At 42.0% G+C, this 18,419-nt stretch overlaps 1 protein-coding gene across 3 annotated transcripts in view; it reads right to left on the bottom strand.

Moving 5' to 3' along the window:
• Nucleotides 1-477: 477 nt before the first annotated feature.
• Nucleotides 478-18,419, bottom strand: part of LOC144687491 (fibroblast growth factor receptor-like 1) — a 352,123-nt gene continuing 334,181 nt past the window's right edge. For all 3 annotated transcript variants that reach the window (XM_078553729.1, XM_078553722.1, XM_078553713.1), the window contains exon 7: nucleotides 478-8,539. In XM_078553729.1, coding sequence (XP_078409855.1) covers nucleotides 8,121-8,539 — 419 coding nt within the window. In that variant the 3' untranslated portion in view covers nucleotides 478-8,120. The remainder of the gene's footprint in view (nucleotides 8,540-18,419) is intronic.

Below are 18,419 nucleotides of genomic sequence, written 5' to 3' on the forward strand. Positions count from 1 at the left end.
ACCCATTAACCCTTATGGTTCCAAACACCCTAATATTACAGGGCCAGGAATTCCTTTCTCATGAGGATGCCAGCAAGGGCAGGAGGTTCTGTTTTTGCGTTGCTTGATCAAGGGGCGTGCCAGGCTGCCGCTTCTCTGGGGATCAAGGAGCGGGATGGGTGGTCACAATAGGTTCAAAGAGAGGTAACACTTCAGGACTTAGCTGGGCCTTTTCTGGCCAGTCAGCTTCTCCTACCTGCTTTCAGCTGCATCGCAGTGACGATCAAATACTCAGGCTGCGACTTTTGGATCTTGAGTAGGCCGCAGCTTGCTTTTAGCAAGAGCCTCCTCCAGGCATGAATCACTGCCATAAATATTATGATAGCCAGGAATGTGGCAGGATTTCAATTTTCAGGGAAGGGTCAGGTGGGGAGCGGATTAAAATTGAAGCCATACCACTTGTAGGAGGAAACAAATGAATTTCAGCACACCAGCAAATCTGAAAGAAGCATTGTTTATTAAATTCTTTCTTACATTATGAACGATGAAAACTCTAAACTTCATTTTATCTCAGAATTATTCTGCGATTGAAATGCAGTTGCTTTGTTAAAACCCAAGAAAACAAGCCTAGGGCTGGAAGAGTTAATAAAAGAAGACTGGTTTGTACCTTTTATACACAGAGGGAAGTCAACGTTGACAGAAAGATGATGTCATTGACAGCGGGACTAATTAATACTTAGCTCACATAATATGCTGCCAGAATGAGTTGACAGTTGGAACACAAAGTTGCAAGAGTTTATTTTTCTTTGGGAGGAGAAGTAGTCTGGGTGTAAACTATATATAGATGTATGAACATGTAAACATATTGGGCCTACAGAACATGGTCAGTCTCCAAATGAATTCGCTCATGCGCTGGAAGACGATAGAACTATGCAATTGGCTAGATGGTTACATAAGTGACCAGGAGTTTTATAGAAGTTTCAAAGTCAATGATTTACTTCATAACCTGAAAGAACTGAAGGTAGCAATATTGTGCCCTTCAATTTACATTTCTTTTAACGGAATTGTATTTGTGACAGCTCAGGCCTGTGCTATGGGAATTCAATGGGCAATTAAGACATAAAGTGAATCCATATTTGCTATTGCTGAAAAAGAGGCATGCTATCGAAGCTTTTCATTTTGCATTCATCAGGACAGATGCAGGAATGCCAAATTTCAAAGGGAACAACAATTTATACTGTATGAGAAAAGGGTGCTGATTGGTTGGTGAACAGCCTTTTCTCATGCAGTATAGATTGGTGCTTCCTTTGAAATTTGGTATTCTTGCACCTGTCTTGAGTAGAAGATGAAAAGCTTTGACATCATGTCCCTTTCTTCAGCAATACTCAAGTTCTGTACTCTCAAGCAACTATTCGTATTTAGTACCTCAACTACATCAATTTTATTTAGAACTTCAATCTAAGCATATTTATGCACTTTATAATTATGTTACCAGGGAGTTCCTCGATAGATTTCATGGCTTTAAATGTTTGTTTTATTTAACGTTATTGAAGGATATTACTGTGAGATGCTGCAGTCCATTATCTTAGCTCTTGATTAGCTCTAGTTAAATGTTTGATTCAGGAACTAGTTCCTATATGCTTCCACTTTTGTAACTGCATTTCTGAGAGCTGTAAGCTATATCTTTTACTGAACAGGTTGAGTTCTAATGGTATATTGATACATTCACCTGATAATCAAAGGTTCAATTCAGATGAAAGCAAAATATTGCTGATGCTGGAAATCTGAAACAAAAACAGAAAGTACTGGAAAAGCTCAGCAGGTCTAGCCACATCTGTGGAGAGAGAAACAGAGTTAACGTTTCGAGTCCGTATGACCATCGCCTTAGGAGGGTCATAAGGACTCGAAACGTTACCTCTGTTCCTCTCTCCACAGATGCTGCTAGACCTGCTGAGTTTTTCCAGCATTTTCTGTTTTGGTTCAATTCAGATGTCTCAGGAAAGCATACATGTGTTTCTTATTATCCGTAATGAAAATCTAAAATGATAAAATATATTTTACCAATTCAGACTTCCTTAAAATATTTACATAATTATTACATATTATACTGACCCTTATTCACTTTTTTCTATGTGTCTATGTTCGGGTTTGATGTTATAGTAGAGGATATCACCAATATTGAAAGCAGAACAGAGATAAGATAATTCAGTATTGGTAATAAAAGCCTGCAGCTCAGAAGAGGCAGCAAAAACTGATGCAGGCAAGGAACTGCACAATTTTGAGGACCTGGGAGGGAGGGAGTTGGAGCTTAGGGTGTATTGAGTCTTGATTTTAACCCAGTGAGGATGCAGAGGGGAAAAAACGGGTTTAGCACAGCAAAATTCAAGCTTAGAAAGAAAAAGTGATAAAGGTTCAAAAGAGCACTGATTGTCTAGAGATGAGAGTGGGATCATCTATCAGATGACAAGCTTTTCTTCTGTTTCCTGTTCACAGGTATGAGAAGTGTGTTGGATGGCCTTCCCCCAGTGGAAGCAGTATTCAAGCGTTAAATGGAGCATTAAGAGTTATTGGGGAAAAAAGACAACTTTGGCAAGGGAAAGGAATTCAATTTTCTTGGAGATGAGGAAGAAAGCTAAGCAAAGAATGTCACTAGACTTTTGACAGAGGTAAAAAATAGTGTCCATTTGATTGTTTTTCATTAAAGTTATAGAGATTCAACCAATGGTCTGCAACATTATGAACATTATGGCATTATGAGCTGAAGCAAATTGATGAATGCAAGATAAAATTATCAGCCAAAGAATGGAAAGAAGTGGATAATAAGTACACAAGGTCAAAAAGAGAGATGGGAAGAAGGCATTGCTCTGGGAAGTCCCTGGATTCTCACAATAGTTTCTCTAAATGAATAATCTACTACAACACATAGACTGATGAAGAAGAAATTAGATACCTGTGGATATAGATTTGGTGAGAGGACATGACATGATGAATTTATTCGGGCTGTATAATGCCAGATTACCATGATTGAATGGCGGAGCAGACTCGATGGGCCGAATGGCCTAATTTCTGCTCCTATGCCTTATGGTCTTATCCTGCCAAAGTTTTTAGCAGATGCTCACCAAAGTGTCCCAAAAGTGATTTGCAGAGGCTTGAAACATAGGAAACAGGATCAGTAGTGGAACAGCAAAGCTAACTATCAGACATAGCGAATTAGGTCAGACATTTCAAGGTAGTGGATAAACTGACAGGCGACAACAATTTCCATAACATTCAAAACAAGAAGTGGAAGGGCAATAGGGTAATACTTCCAAAGGCAAGAGGAATAGCCACCATTCTTAGGGATAGGGTGAGCATGAGAAAATCTCCAAGAAGGTAAGGTGAACTATGTTGAAGAGAAAGTATGGTATCGTGCTAGTGTTTGAAGATAATGGGAGGGTGTCTAGCTGGACCAGAAACTTTATTGAAGTTCAGAGAATAAAGAATACAAAGACTTTGGAAGGGTTAAAATTTGATGTAAATGATCAGGTCAAACATGAGGAACAATGGAAAGGTCCTTTTATTACGGCTATTGAGTTTAGTGCTGGAAAAAAAAGTGAGCCTAAAAATCTAGCTTCCAGCATTTAATGACTATTATTAGGATGGAAGAAAGAAGGATGAATAAAATATGAGACATCATTGCAAAGGGAACAATGACTGCTGGGGCAGCAGTTTATGCTTCTTCTTAAAAAGAGTTGCTTTCAGACATTCTAACAGTTCTTAGTTAAACAAAGAAATAACTTTTATCCAGGTGCTTCAGATAGATCAAGATGCAGGTACAAGCAGACCGCAGACCATAGACTTGATTGAACCAAGCTTCTGTACCAGATCAGAAAGAAGGTGAGGAATGAGAAATCTTCCAGCCCATCATCATAAAATCATCAATTACTTCACTGGCACAGATGGAGGGGTGCAAAAAGTATCATCAGCCATTGGACTGGGGAAAGGGAGAAAAGAGTACCTAAAGTCAGCCCCATTTAGTTGACTTGCTGCACCAAGCAGATAAACTGTGATATCAATGGTAACAGTAAGCATCTGTTTCATTTCCAGCTTCCTCTTGTGAAGTTGCTGGGATATGGTTCCATGGAGCACTCGTATCCCTCTGCACATCATTCAGTTGCAATTCTTCATGTTTGAGCTTGGAATGTCATGGAGCTTAAACTAGATAGTTTTTATGTACAATGACATTTTCTGCATTTTGCTTTCACAATAACTTAAAGGCCAAACTCACAGGATTTCCAAAAGTTTTTCCCCCTCAAAGGGTCGTTCCAGACTACTTTTACATATACAAACTATGATGCAAACTTTAAGTGTATGTTTCCTCTAATGATTGTGTTGATACTGGCAGTGATCTATAGCACATATAAGATAATTGGAAGTAGCAGACATAATTGATAATAGATGATCCCGGAGAAAAAAAGAAAGAACAAATCAGGCAAAATGTCAGAATTCTATGTAAAAAAAGACATCATCACCTGATACAAGCATTAATTTTAAGGACTAGCACTATTAGAATAGCTGACTGGTAATAATTGAGCATTAAGTTAAATATAGGGTGCATATTTACTCTATTTAGGAACTTAATCTCAAGTGTATTACGATCTGCTAACTGAAAGGCTATTAATCCTCAACTTCTGCTTTTTGTATTAGATGTTATTAGGCAAATACTATTCACATGTTGCATATAAAATATATATCTAATGATAACATGCAAAGTAATTGACTTCTAAATACTGTGCAACAACAATATTACTGTTGTAAAATTTAAATTGCACACCCTGGAAGTAGAGAGCTGGCTAAATCTTGCAGAAGCAGAATTGGTGACTTGGCTTTAAGCTCTTCAAGGGCAGGTTACAGACCTGACTTTTTTCAGAATTGCCATTTAACTAAAACTGTATTTATTCTGAATATCTTTAACATTACCAGTGAGTAATTTTAAGTTTTGTTTTGTCAAGAGAGTTGGCTTGAGAATACATGCTGAAACGATGGTTAGAACATTACTTGAGGCAATAGTACTGAAAAGATTAGACAAGAGGTATGTCACAAAATCATGATCAAGATGATTTTGTGTGTGCCCATGTTAAGTTGCGACATGCACACAATCCTTCTGTTATTGATGCACGGTTAAAGGGTGTGAAAGGTACGCTGAACTTCAAAGCTACACTTCTAGTCTCGTATGAGCTAACTAGCATCTCCGGTTGCCTCACTGTCAGAAAGTATTTGAACATGGTTTTGCTTCCACAACTTAACAATTTCAAAGCTGTCTCCCCATAAGACAATGGAGGTTGTTTTAAATACATCATTGCTGAATATATTAACTTAATAGATACCACTTCAACTGTCCAGCCATAAATAACACACCGAGTTGCAAAGACTTAAGAATTGTACAACAGCGGGGTTTTACATTCCTGCCGAAGTCAATGGAGTTTAGAATGGCTGGCCGGATTTTACGGCTCCCTGCCTGCCACAATGGGGACGCACTGGCTTGATCAAGAAATTACTTATAGCAGTATCTTACAGAATAAAGGGCAATGGCACTATTATATGCATGTTATTTTGCTGTGTGAGTTAGGGAACATTTTACAACCGTATCTGTTTATGCTTCATATTATTGAAGCTTTCCCATTGCTGGATAATATTTTTTATTAACAAATCACTAGGATTAATTTCAAACTGCTAGCCATCTGCTTTTTTAAGGAAATGCTATTTACAGAAAATAGCAGAAAAACCAGTTAAAGGTCCACTTAGCTGCCTCCAAATCAATACTATTCTTGAAATAGGTTTTACCAGATTAGATTAAAGAAAGTTTTGTTGTTATCTAGCATGGTTTGATCAAAGAGAGAGTTTTGATTGACAATAAAGCAGACAAGTCTGTGCCTTGATTCTGTTGATGATATCTTGAATGGTATGTGGGACTTCTCACTCACCAACTATCGTTCCATGCTGCAGTTGTATTTTTCCTATACTTGTTGCCAGATTTGAGTCAATTTGAGCCTCTTTCGCTCTCTTTTGTCAGTAGCTTGCTATACTTGGCATGAGTGACCACGGGCTGATGAGCTCCAAACCTTCACCTTGGGTATGGCTCATGTGCCACATGAACATCCTGAAAAGGTGGTCAAGAGGTAATGTCTCCCAACCCAAAGGTGAAAAACACTCTCAATCAAATTCACCCACTACGTCACTACGGACTGAATTCAACTTTTACAATAAAGTGCTACTTATAACAGCATTTGAACACTCTCTAGCACAAACAGATGATTAGGACAGACTGTAAATCTGGAATTGTTTTAGTAGTCCCTTGTTAGTTTTTTCAGTGTCATACGCTGGTTTTACTGTTCTAGTAATTTTCCATTGCAATTTAGCTTGATTATTAATATGTTTAAGTATCTTTTAAGAGATTATAATTGCCACAAAAAGGCAAGAAACCACTTAGATAATATTCCGGGAAAAAGTATTAAGATCATTTTCTCATGGAGTGCCGTGATGTTAGTCCTTAATGCCATAACATCATCTTCCTAATAAAATAGTTCTTCCTGAAAATGTTAACAAAAATACAAGTGCGCTCAAAACATGTCAAATACAAAAGAAAAAGCTGTCGGTAATAATGGGGCGGACTATACAGGATTGTCAATATAAAGATTACTACAAATTTGTCATTTTTGAATTAGAAAGGCTTTGCATTATATATGACGCACTGTCTCTCTGCACTCACCAATCAACAACACAAGCCAATGCACGCTGTGTAGGGTCTCTGTGTAAAAACTCTGCAACAATTCAGTTTCACCTTTGATCAAATATATTTATCGAAACACCTGTTTTAGAGGAAAATATGATACACTTTTTTCTCACTTAACAAAATAAATTAAATATACATGACTTTCTGTTTAAAATCTATATAGTTACAACAACAAAAAAGGCTTATATCTGTGGTTAGCATCTCTAATCCACGCAAGGCACTACTGAGGTCCTATTTGCTAAAATGTCACTGAAACGCGATTGTACAGAACAGAATGGTGTGTTTGCAGGTAAGAGCAGGTGCACAATACAATTCACCAGGAGGGACTGGGAGGGGACAGCTGCTGACTGTGAACACTTTAATTTTCCTTCTTGATATATTAGATTGTCCAGTGTCTCTACTGTGGGTGACAATAAAACAGAGAGGTCCGCTTTTCTGCTCCAAGGGCAAATAAATATTTCACCAAGACAGTTCATATCAGTTCACATTTAAAGCATTGTCCTGCTGTTCCTTTCCCTCATAATGGCAGTGGCTAGACATAATTATTTTGCAGGGTTCATTTTTAAGGTCTCCACAGTGCCGAGAAGATGTCCATATAGTAGCATAGATTATACAATTCCGAATATCAAGTCAGCCAGGAACTTAATGTAGACAGCATCTTTCTTTAATACATATAGTCAAAACTTTGATTTGGCACTAACCAGTGGTGAAGCCTTTACCAAAGCACAGGGGTTTTTTTTTGTGTAAATGATTGTAAATATAATCTTTGTTTTTCCCTGTTCAAGTTCCAGGTAATAGTAATTATTTTTGAAATATATATATAATATATAAATATTATTTGGTGTTGTCGATAAGGTATCTTTGTGTCAAGTGAATTTAACTGCATAGTCCAACTAGTTCTCACAGTATTCAAATATACCTCAAGTAGTTTACATTTTTTTAATATAATTTATCGATACAAAGTAATTGCTCCGTACCTGGGGCAACGATTCAATTAGTTGGACTGTGCACCAAAAATTAGTTGCGTTTCATAAGGTTTTTCAACTGGGATTGAAGTGTGAGATGATTGAGTTATTGCAGTTTTTAATAAAAAAATACGCTTTAAGTCAATCTTTTGGTATGAATCGCTCCTAAAATATCACCTTGAATCATTCACTGTAACCTAGGTTTCTCTTGCTTCCAAGTACATTCTCATTTCACAGGAATTTCTGACCAGCTCCATTTTCCATTTTGCCTCCCAAATTCCCTGCAAGGTCTTTGCCAGGCAGCCTTCAGTCTACTGGCAGTGTGGGCTGACGAGAGAGCTGCTTGAGCTTCGGAGGCCCTGCTGGAAAATGGAAAATGCCGCAGAACACAGGGGCCCCGTGAGCTAACACTGGTAGTGGATGTGCTGGTGCTGGTGAATCTTGCCCTCGACGTGAGAGTGCGTGTGGGTGTGGATGTCCGTGTAAATCTTTGGGTACATTTTCGGGGCCGGCGGCGGTGCCAGCGGGGGGCCTTGCGCCAGCAGGTGCTGCTGCTGTGCCACGTACTCCTCGTAGTTGATCGGCGTAATGCACTCCTTGTCCAGCCCCGGCGGCACGCAGCCTCGGTCCCTCTGCTGCTGCTGCCTGTGGATCACGGCGGTCGTCGCCGCCGGGGTAGAGCACGGCTTCTTTTTGGTCTGGCAGAGCCAAAGCAGGATCGTCCCGAAGATGAAGATGGCGCCGGCGGGGATTCCGATGATCACAGGCCACGGCAGGCTGCTGTTCGAAGAGGTAGCCACGGGTGCTTTTGGAGGCTTCGGGTCTGGCACATCAGGCATCCAGAAGACATCAGGAAAGATAAAAGGGAAAAGGGGGAGGGGTGGGGTCGGTGGGGAGGGGGAAGAAAGACAAACAAAATTAAAACCAAGTGATGCAAATCAGGAACAGATGTACCACAAATTCTTTCTGTCTTCTTTGACTGCCTGTGTTCTTGTCATGAAACATAATGTTGCCGCCAAAGCATAAATCAGCTGTTAAATTGTTTACAGGTTTTACACTGGTAGTGGCTGAAGAAATGGATGGCACTTTCAAGAGTATACAGGGAACTAACCAAAAAAGGAGACAAATTAAAGGATGCCTACTTTACTTGTGGCTTTAATCGTGAATTAAAATAACAACAAAAGGGCCTGGAAGTCGAATGAAGTTTACACTAGGGTTTTAACACACGTAATTTATGAAATAAAACTCACTGTGAACATCATACCGTCTAAACTCTAGGAGGGTGGCCTAATCAAAAAGATCATAGTGGCTGTGCAGTTCACAACCAAAATGAATGATGCCATGACTATTTGTAGTGGCTTAATCTGTTTTATTACCAAATTCAACTAGCTTCTCATTAGAGTGGCATTAAAACATAGCCTCGTTCACTAATCATTGGATCTAATTTGGTGTAATGATGGCAAAGCCACAGTGAAAATAGAAAGAACTTGGAGGCTAGTATTAATCCTCCATATGAACCACTTTAATGTTTCAAGATGACATTTTCTATCTTGTTCAAGTTAAGACAGTGATGAGATAGCCCAGTGATATGTCGCTGTACCACAAAAGATCATGCCTATGGTCGCTCAGTGAATTGCCAGTGTGTCAAGCGCTAGAAGAAGAGAACCACTAGAGGCAATGCACTTCCCTACAGCAATTAAACAATTTTGAAGGAAAATGAGCTCAGGGTATTTTTTTTAATCGATTCACATCATTGGCAAAGCCTGCATTTGTTCCCTATCCCTCACTGTCCTGGAGAAGGTGATGGTGAGCCATCTTGACAAGCAAATGTCTTGCTAAGCCATTTCAGAGACCAGTTAAGAGTCAGCCACATTGTTGCAGATCTGGAGTCACATTTTTAGGCCAGACCAGCTAAGGACGGCAGATTTCCTTCCCTGAAAGACATTCGTGAACCAATTGAGTTCTTAGAACAATCCAGTAGGTCCACGGTTACTATTACCAATCTTAGCTTTTAATTCCAGATTTGATTTAATTAATTGAATTTAAACTCCCCCTGCTGCCTTTTGGATTAATCTCTCCAGATAATTGGTGTAGGTTTTTGGATTACTAATTAAGTAATTTAACAACTACACCACTAAGTTTACCTTGCCTCCTGCATCTTCTACTGGCTGAGTAACATGCTGAGTTGCAGCGGCAGCAGGAATGAATACAGACTGAGTGAATGAAGTGTGGGAAATAGTTAGATATTTACGGTTCTATTTTTCAATTGCACCCAATGGCCTGTTATTGTTTTTTACGTTCAGAAATTTATCACCTTCAATATTTCATGTATAAAGCCAGCGATATTTCACTTAAAATATTGCATTTGGCCCATTGTGTGATTTGTTTGTAATTTATGCTTTCATGGGATGTGGGCATTACTTGGAAAGCCAGCATTTGTTGCCCATCCCTATTTGCCTTTCAGACGGTCTGTAAAAGAAGATATTTTCCATGTTAATTCAATGGAAGAGTTCTGGATACAATTGAGGCCTGATGTTAGAGCCTGGCAAAGTTTCTTGTTGACCTACAGTGTTTCCTGTTCAGAAGAGACTCAAATTGAAAATTCTCAAACGTGTGTTTGAATCCCTTCATGGCCTCACTCCTCCCTATCTCAGTAACCTTGTCCGGCCCTACAACCCTCCAAGATCCCTGTGCCCCTCCAATTCTGGCCTCTTGCACACCCCCTCCACACCCCACACCACCCCTACACCCACCCCCCCACCCCACCCCACCCGCTCCCCCCCATTCTCATCACTCCACCATTGTGGCTATGTCTTCAGCTGCCTATTTCCTAACCTCTGGAATTCCCTCCCTAAACATCTCTGCCTCTCCTCTCTCTTCTCCTTAAAGACACTCCCTAAAATCTATCTCCTTGACAAAGTTTTCGGTCACCTATTCAAATACCTCCTTATGTGGCTTGGTATCAAACTATGTCTGATAACACTCCTAAAATGCCTTAGGATGTTTTACTATGTTCATAAGGTCTTAAGAAATAGGAGCAGGAGTAGGCTAATCAGCCCCTCATGGCTGATCTGATTGTGGCTTTAACTCGGCTTTCCATTTGCCCCCAGAACTCCTGGCTCCCTTGTCAATCAAAACTCGATGTAACATTAAAGGTGCTATACAAATGCAAGTTATTGTTGTCAATACTTTTGTCTCCTCCTCGTGCCAGCTTGCCTCAGTTAATTGATGGGCTGAATGGCCTCTTTCTGCACCATGACTTTCCTATGGTTCTAATAGCATTTAGGCCTCTGAGTGAGAAGGTTTTGGGTTAAAGCTCCAAAACCTGGGTATATAATCAAGGTAGGCACTTCAGTGTAATTCTGAGGAATGGCAGCATTGTCAGGAATAACACGTTTCAAATGAGACATTAAACATAAAGACCCTATCTTTCTGTTCCAGCTGTTTGGGTGGACTTTTGGAGCTGGATCTCCCAACTACATGGGAGGAGGCTTAGGCTAGAACTTCAAGCCATCATCCAGGCCCCACAGTGACACCAGCTTATTGGATCAGCACTTATTATGCCTACAGAGTAAGTTTCTGCCTAAATCCCCACTACCTAGAGGGAGCCTGCTGCGGCAAATGAGGAAAATTCAGACAATATTACGGCAGGAATACCAGATGAGGATCACATTTAAAGGGAGGGGCAGAATCCCAAAGATCTGCTTTTTTTTTTTGAGGGCTTAGTAGAGGTATAAAATAGGTGGGTTGTGAAGTCTGAGGAGGGGGAAGTGCCCATTACTTGGTCGTCTCCTTCCAAAAGCAGGGTCAACACGCCTGTTCCAAACTGTCCCTGAGACTTCAGCCACCCCACATCCTTGGGGGAAGCAGAAGTGTCGCTCAGTCCCACCTGCAAACCATCATTCGTATGTGCTGGCTATTGAATGGAAGGCTGGCAGCTTTTCCTCTAAGCCAGAGGGCGGAGAATCCAAGTCACGGGGTGTGGTGGGGTAGGGAGTAGCGGGGTGAGGGGGTGGTGGTGGCATGCCAGCACAGATTTAGTAGGAGGCCTCCTTGCCTGAATATCAATGACTTTCCTCCAACTATATGGGTGAATATACTAGAGGGAAGTTCAGTGCTAAAGATTACATCTGGATTTGCACAGGATGCAATCCTGGCAGTTACATTAGGATGGCTCCTGCCAGAGCTTTCCTATAAAGTACAGGTCCAGTCCATGAGCTCAGTGGATGCAGATGGCTAAGTCCTGGGTGTCTGCTAAACCACGGTTCAAAAACTCAATTGCTTGTTTACCATTCAGGGGCTGCCAGTCCCTTTCCAACCTGAGTTAACATTCGGCTTCTTAAACCTCTTCACACAAACCTTCATCTCTGTTTCAGGGGTTCAAGCTGATCTGCAAACTAAACTAACACCCCTTTGACCCCAGCTTTGTAGCCTCACCCTCAGGATGTAGTGATATCTTACACACTGGGTGCAGAGGCCTCCACCCTTACACACTTATACTGAGGCCAGGGAAATAGGAACTCCCAAACACCTTCCCCCCCACCACCCAAAACCTTCCTCCTCAGGTGCAAAGGACCATGTTTCAGGCAGATGGGGTTTCCATACCTGAGACAAAACTCCCTTGGAAGAGGGGGAAAATCTCCCACTGGAGATTTTTGGGCAATCCGTGACATTATGTAACGTGCAAGGAGTTCTCTTTGTGTCCTGGTCAACGATGTCCCCTTAACTAATCCCACCAAAATTAAACCGGTCACTCATCTTCCTGTTTATGGGAAGTTGCAAAATGTCTGCACCTGTAGCCTGCACAACACCAACTTTTTTTTATATATTGTCCTTTCATGGGATGTGGGCATTTTTGGCAAGGCCAACATTTGTTGCCCTTGGACAGAGTGGTTTGCTAGGCCATTAAGAGTCAACCACATTGCTGCAGGCCAGACTGGGTAAGGACAGCAGATTTCCTTCCCTAAAGGGGCATTTGTGAGCTAGATGGGTTTTTTTTTGGTGAACCAGGTAGTTTCACAGTTACTATTACTGAGACTAGCTTTCAATTCCACATTTATTAATTGAATTCAAATTCTACCAACAGCTGTGGTGAGATTTGAACTGATGCCCTCAAAGAATTAGCCTGATCCTACTGGAATGCTAGTCCAGTGACATTACTGCTACACCATCATCTTCCTTTGTCAATTACTTTGGGACATTTCTGAGATAAGTGTGAAAATAAATAAAAGTTATTTCTTTCCTTTTTTTATTGTTAGAAATGTGCATTAATTATGATCTATTTTCTTCAAAAGGTAGAGCAGCCTCTAACACTGTTAGGTGACTAATGATTCATTGGCCCATATCTAAACTCTTGCGGAAGCAGCTATACTCAAGGCAGTTGTTTCTTGAGTCCAGAAGGTGTGTTTTAAAGATGCTTCTGACTTAAAACGGGTATCCCTCAAAGGTCATGTTGTTAAAAGTTACATGCACTCTATCCCTTGGTTACTGCTGGAAACAGGCCTTTAAAGCAGTCATTATAACAAGCTTTTTGAAAGCTGAGAAGAAACCAAATATCCTATCAGGCAAAATAAAGAGAAAAAGATTTATATAGCACCTTTCAAAACCTTAAACATTCACAAAGCGCTTTATAGCCAATGAAGATTGGCAAAACAGGGCTGTTCTCCTTAGAGAAAAGAAGATTGAGAGGATATTTGATAGAGGCTTCCAAAACCATGGGTCTGGGCAGAGTAGATAGGGAAAAACTGTTCCCATTGACTGAAGGGTCAAGAACCAAAGGACCCCATTTTAGAGAGATTGGCAAAAGAATCAGCGGTGAAATGAGGAAAAACGTTTTTACTCACTGAGTAAATAGGATCTGGAATACATTGCCCGAGACCGTGGTGGAGGCAGATTCAATCAAGGCATTCAAAAGAACATTGGATAATTATCAGAAGAAACAAATTTTGCAGGACTACAGGAAAAGGCATGGGAGTGGGACTAGACGAGTGGCTGTTATAGACAGTCGGCAGAGACACGATGGGCTGAATGGCCTCCTTCTGTGTTGTAACCATTCTACGTTTTGAAAAGTGCTTTTGAAGTGTAGTCACTGTTGTAATGTAGGAAAGGCAGCTGCCAACATACGCAAAGCGAGCTCTTAGGAACAGCAATCTGATAATGACAGGATAATCTGTTAGGTTGCTGATGTTGACTGAGGGATAAATATTAGCCAGGACAATTGGCGACCTCTAACCCCTGGCCAGCTGTTCGGATACTTGCATCAAGTACAACCATGGCTGACTGCTGCATGAGTTTAATTGTTTGCCCAATATTGTGCAAGTGTATTTATGTTGGGTTGTATCCAAAACAGGAGCAGGAAAGTAAACCAAACTGGTCACCATTGACGCAGAAATTTGAACCCAGTGTCCTTTGCAACTTCCTCCACCAATTGCCAGTTGCCATGACTACTTTCCTGAAGGAACCAGGGGTTTCTCCTTGCACGGGAGGTTCACGAGATCCAGTATGAGCCTGGAAGCCCACGTACATGTCAACATACATTAGCTGGAAAGGGAAGGTTCCCAATAGATCTTACTTGATCTGAATGCCACTGCAGTCAGCAGGGACAAACTTTCATAAACAATTTTTGCTGGTTAGCCGATAGAGGCTGGATGATAGGGAGAGGTCAAGCAAAACTATGTAAAAGTATACTCTTTGTGACATCGCTGAGATCCATCGTGGCATTCTTAATTTTTCCAGGAAGTATTTTTCTAACTAAAACTCTAGTCAGTAGACAATCTTGCTGCTGTATTCATGGTAAGAGGCCGGCCTGATGTTATCACTGTGTCAAGAAAGGGGTATGAAATTCTGAGTGGTCAACTCACAACCCTGATCCTACTCCTTCCCTTACTTCATAAACTTGTCTAACACAGAGGGGAGGCATTGTCTCTCTTCTGGCTCTTTGAAACAGCTATCCAATTTGTCCCACTCCCCTGTGCTTTTCCCCATAACCTTGCAAATTTCTTCTTTTCAAGTATATATCCAATTCCCATCTGAAAGTTACTACTTGATCTGCTTCCATCAAGCTGTCAAACAGAGCATTCCAAATTGGAACCAGTTGCTGAGTAAAATCTCATCGCTCCTCTGACTTTGTTTCTGCCAATTATCTTAGATTGTTTTTTATTTATTCATTCATGGGATGAGGGCGTTGCTAGCTGGGCCAGCATTTATTGCCCATCCCTAATTGCCCTTGAGAAGGTAGTGCTGAGCTGCCTTCTTCAATCACTGCAGTCCATATGGTGTAGGTACACCCACAGTGCTGTTAGGAAGGGAGTTCCAGGATTTTGACCCAGCGACAGTGGAGGAACAGCGATATATTTCCAAGTCAGAATAGTGAGTGGCTTGGAGGGGAACTTCCAGGTGGTGGTGTTCCCATGTGTCTGCTGCACTTGTCCTTTGAGATGGTAGTGGTCGTGGGTTTGGAAGGTGCTGTCTAAGGAGCCTTGGTGAGTTCCTGCAGTGCACCTTGTAGATGATATACGCTGCTGCCACTGTGCGCTGGTAGTGGAGGGAATGAATGTTTAAGGGTTTGGATGGGGTGCCAATCAAGTGGGCTGCTTTGTCCTGGTTGGTGTTGAGCTTCTTGAGTGTTGTTGGAGCTGCATTCATCCAGACAAGTGGCGAATATTCCATCACACTCCTGACTTATGCCTTGTAGATGGTGGACAGGTTTTGAGGAGTCAGGAGGTGAGTTACTCGCTGCAGGATTCCTAACATCTGACCTGCTCTTGTAGCCACAGTATTTATATGGCTAGGCCAGTTCAGTTTCTGGTCAATAGTAATCCTAGAAGGTTAATAGTGGGGGATTCAGCAATGGTTATGCCATTGAATGTCAAGAGGCAATGATTAGATTCTCTCTTGCTGGAGATGGTCATTGCCTGGCACTTGTGTGGCGTGAATGTAATTGTCACTTGCCTGGATATTGTCCAGGTCTTGCATGTCCATGCATTTGGATATGGACTGCTTCAGTATCTGAGTTGCGAATGGTACTGAACATTTTGCAATCATCAGTGAACATCCCCACTTCTGACCTTATAATGGAAGGAAGGTCATTGATGAAGCAGCTGAAGATGGTTGAGCCTAGGACACTACCCTGAGGAACTCCTGCATTGAAGTCCTGGAACTGAGATGATTGACCTCCAACAACAACAGCCACCTTCCTTTGTTCTAGGCATGACTCCAACCAGCAGGGAATTTTCCCCCTGATTCCCATTGACTCCAGTTTTGCTAGGGCTCTTTGATGCCACACTCAGTAAAATGCGGCCTTGATGTCAAGGGCAGTCACACTCACCTCACCTCTGGAGTTCAGCTCTTTTGTCCATGTCTGAACCAAGGCTGTAGGTCAGGGGCTGAGTGACCCTGGCAGAACCCAAACTGAGTGCCAGTGCGCAGGTTATTGCTAAGCAAGTACCACTTGATAGCACTGTTGACTTTACTTTACTATCACTTCATTGATAATCGAGAGTAGACTGATGGGGAGGTAATTGGCTGTGTTGGAATTACCCTGCTTTTTGTGTACAGGACATACCTGGGCAATTTTCCACATTGCTAGTAGATGCCAATTTTGTAGCTGTACGGGAACAGCTTGGCTAGGGGCATGGCAAGTTCTGGAGCACAAGTCTTCAGTACTATTGCCGGAATGTTGTCAGGGCCCATAGCCTTTGCAGTATCCAGTGCCTTCAGCCATTTCTTGATATCATGTGGAGTGAATTGAATTGGCTGAAGACTGGCATCTGTGATGCTGGGGAGCTCTGGAAGAGGCCGAGATGGATCATCCACTCAACAATTCTGGCTGAAGTTTATTGCAAATGCTTCAGCCATACCTGTTGCACTGAAGTGCTGGGCTCCCCCATCATTGCGGATGGGGATATTTTTGAAGTCTCCTCCTCCTCCAGTGAGTTGTTTAATTGTCCACCACCATTCATGACTGGATGTGGCAGGACTGCAGAGCTTAGATCTGATCCATTGGCTGTGGAATCGTTTAGCTCTATCACTTGCAGCTTATGCTGTTTGACATGCAAGTAGTCCTTAATTATAGCTTCACCAGGTTGACACCTCATTCTTAGCTATGACTGGTGCTGCTCCTGGCATGCCCTTCTGCACTCTTCATTGAACCAAGGCTGATCACCTGGCTTGATGGTAATTGTAGAGTGGGGAATATGCTGGGTCATGAGGTTACAGATTGTGGTTGCATACAACTCTGCTGCTGCTGATGACCCACAGCGCCTCATGGTTGCTCAGTCTTGAGTTGCTAGATCTGTTCAAAATCTATCCCATTTAGCACAATGGTAGTGCCACACAACACAATGGAGCATACCCTCAATGTGAAGGTGGGACTTCATCTCCACAATGACTGTGCGGTGGTCACTGCGACTGATACTGTCATGGACAGATGCATCTGCAACAGGCAGGTTGGTGAGGATGAGGTCAAGTATGTGTTTCCCTCTTGTTGGTTCCCTCACCACCTGCCGCAGACCCAGTCTAATAGCTCTGTCCTTTAGGACTCGGCCAGCTCGGTCAGTATTGGTGCTACTGAGCCACTTTTGGTGATGGACATTGAAGTTCCCCACCCAGAGTACATTCTGTGCCCTTGCCACCCTCATTGCTTCCTCCAAGCGGTGTTCAACATGGAGGAGCACTGATTCATCAGCTGAGGGAGGGCCGTTCGTGGTAATCAGCCAGATGTTTCCTTGCCCATGTTTGACCGGATGCCATGAGACTTCATGGGGTCAGGAGTCGATGTTGAGAACTCCCAGGGCAACTTCCTCCTGACTGTATACCACTGTGCTGCTACTGGTGGGTCTGTCCTGTTGGTGGGACAGGACATACCCAGGGATGGTGATGGAGGTGTCTGGGACATTACCTTTAAGGCATGATTCTGTGTGTATGACTATTTCAGTCTGTTGTTTGACTAGTCTGTGAGACAGCTCTCCCAATTTTGCACCAGCCTCTACATGTTAGTAAGGAGGACCTTGCAGGGTCAACAGGGCTGAGTTGGCCATTGTCATTTCTGGTGCCTAGGCCGATCAAGGCTGTCTGTCCAGTTTTCATCCTTATTGACTTTCTGGTGGTTTGATACAACTGGGTGACATTTCAGAGGACAGTTCAGAGTCAACCACATTGCTATGGGTTTGGAGTCACATGTAGGCCAGACCAGGTAGGCTCAGCAGATTTCCTTCCCTACAGGGGCATTAGTGAGCCAGATGGGTTTTTAAGAAATTGATTAATTGTCAACATTAGACTTTTTAAGTTCCAGCTTTTTAATTCATTAAAATCAAATTTGACTATCTACTGTGATGGGGTTTGAACCCAGATCCCCAGACTATTACCTTGGGTACCTAAGTTGTCAGTCCAGTGACAATACCACAACATCATTGTCTCCCCCTAATCTGCAATCTGCAAACTGTAACCTCTGGTTCCTGCCAGTACTGGAAGTAGCTTTTACCAATCAACAGCTTCAAAACTCCTCACAATTTCGAACATCTCCACTAAAATCCCCTTAATCTGTTCCGCTTATTTTCAAATATATGAGGAAATCAGACTTTTTTTCTGAGAAGGAACAAGTTAATTTCACAAGATCATCTATAATAATAAAAACAGAAAATGCTCGAAATACTCAGCAGGAACAAGTGCACATTGCAGCCATAACATGCTGGGGGTGGGCTAAA

This window comes from Cetorhinus maximus, chromosome 1 (genome assembly GCF_964194155.1).
Source record: "Cetorhinus maximus chromosome 1, sCetMax3.hap1.1, whole genome shotgun sequence".
Classification (NCBI taxonomy): Eukaryota; Metazoa; Chordata; class Chondrichthyes; order Lamniformes; family Cetorhinidae; genus Cetorhinus; species Cetorhinus maximus.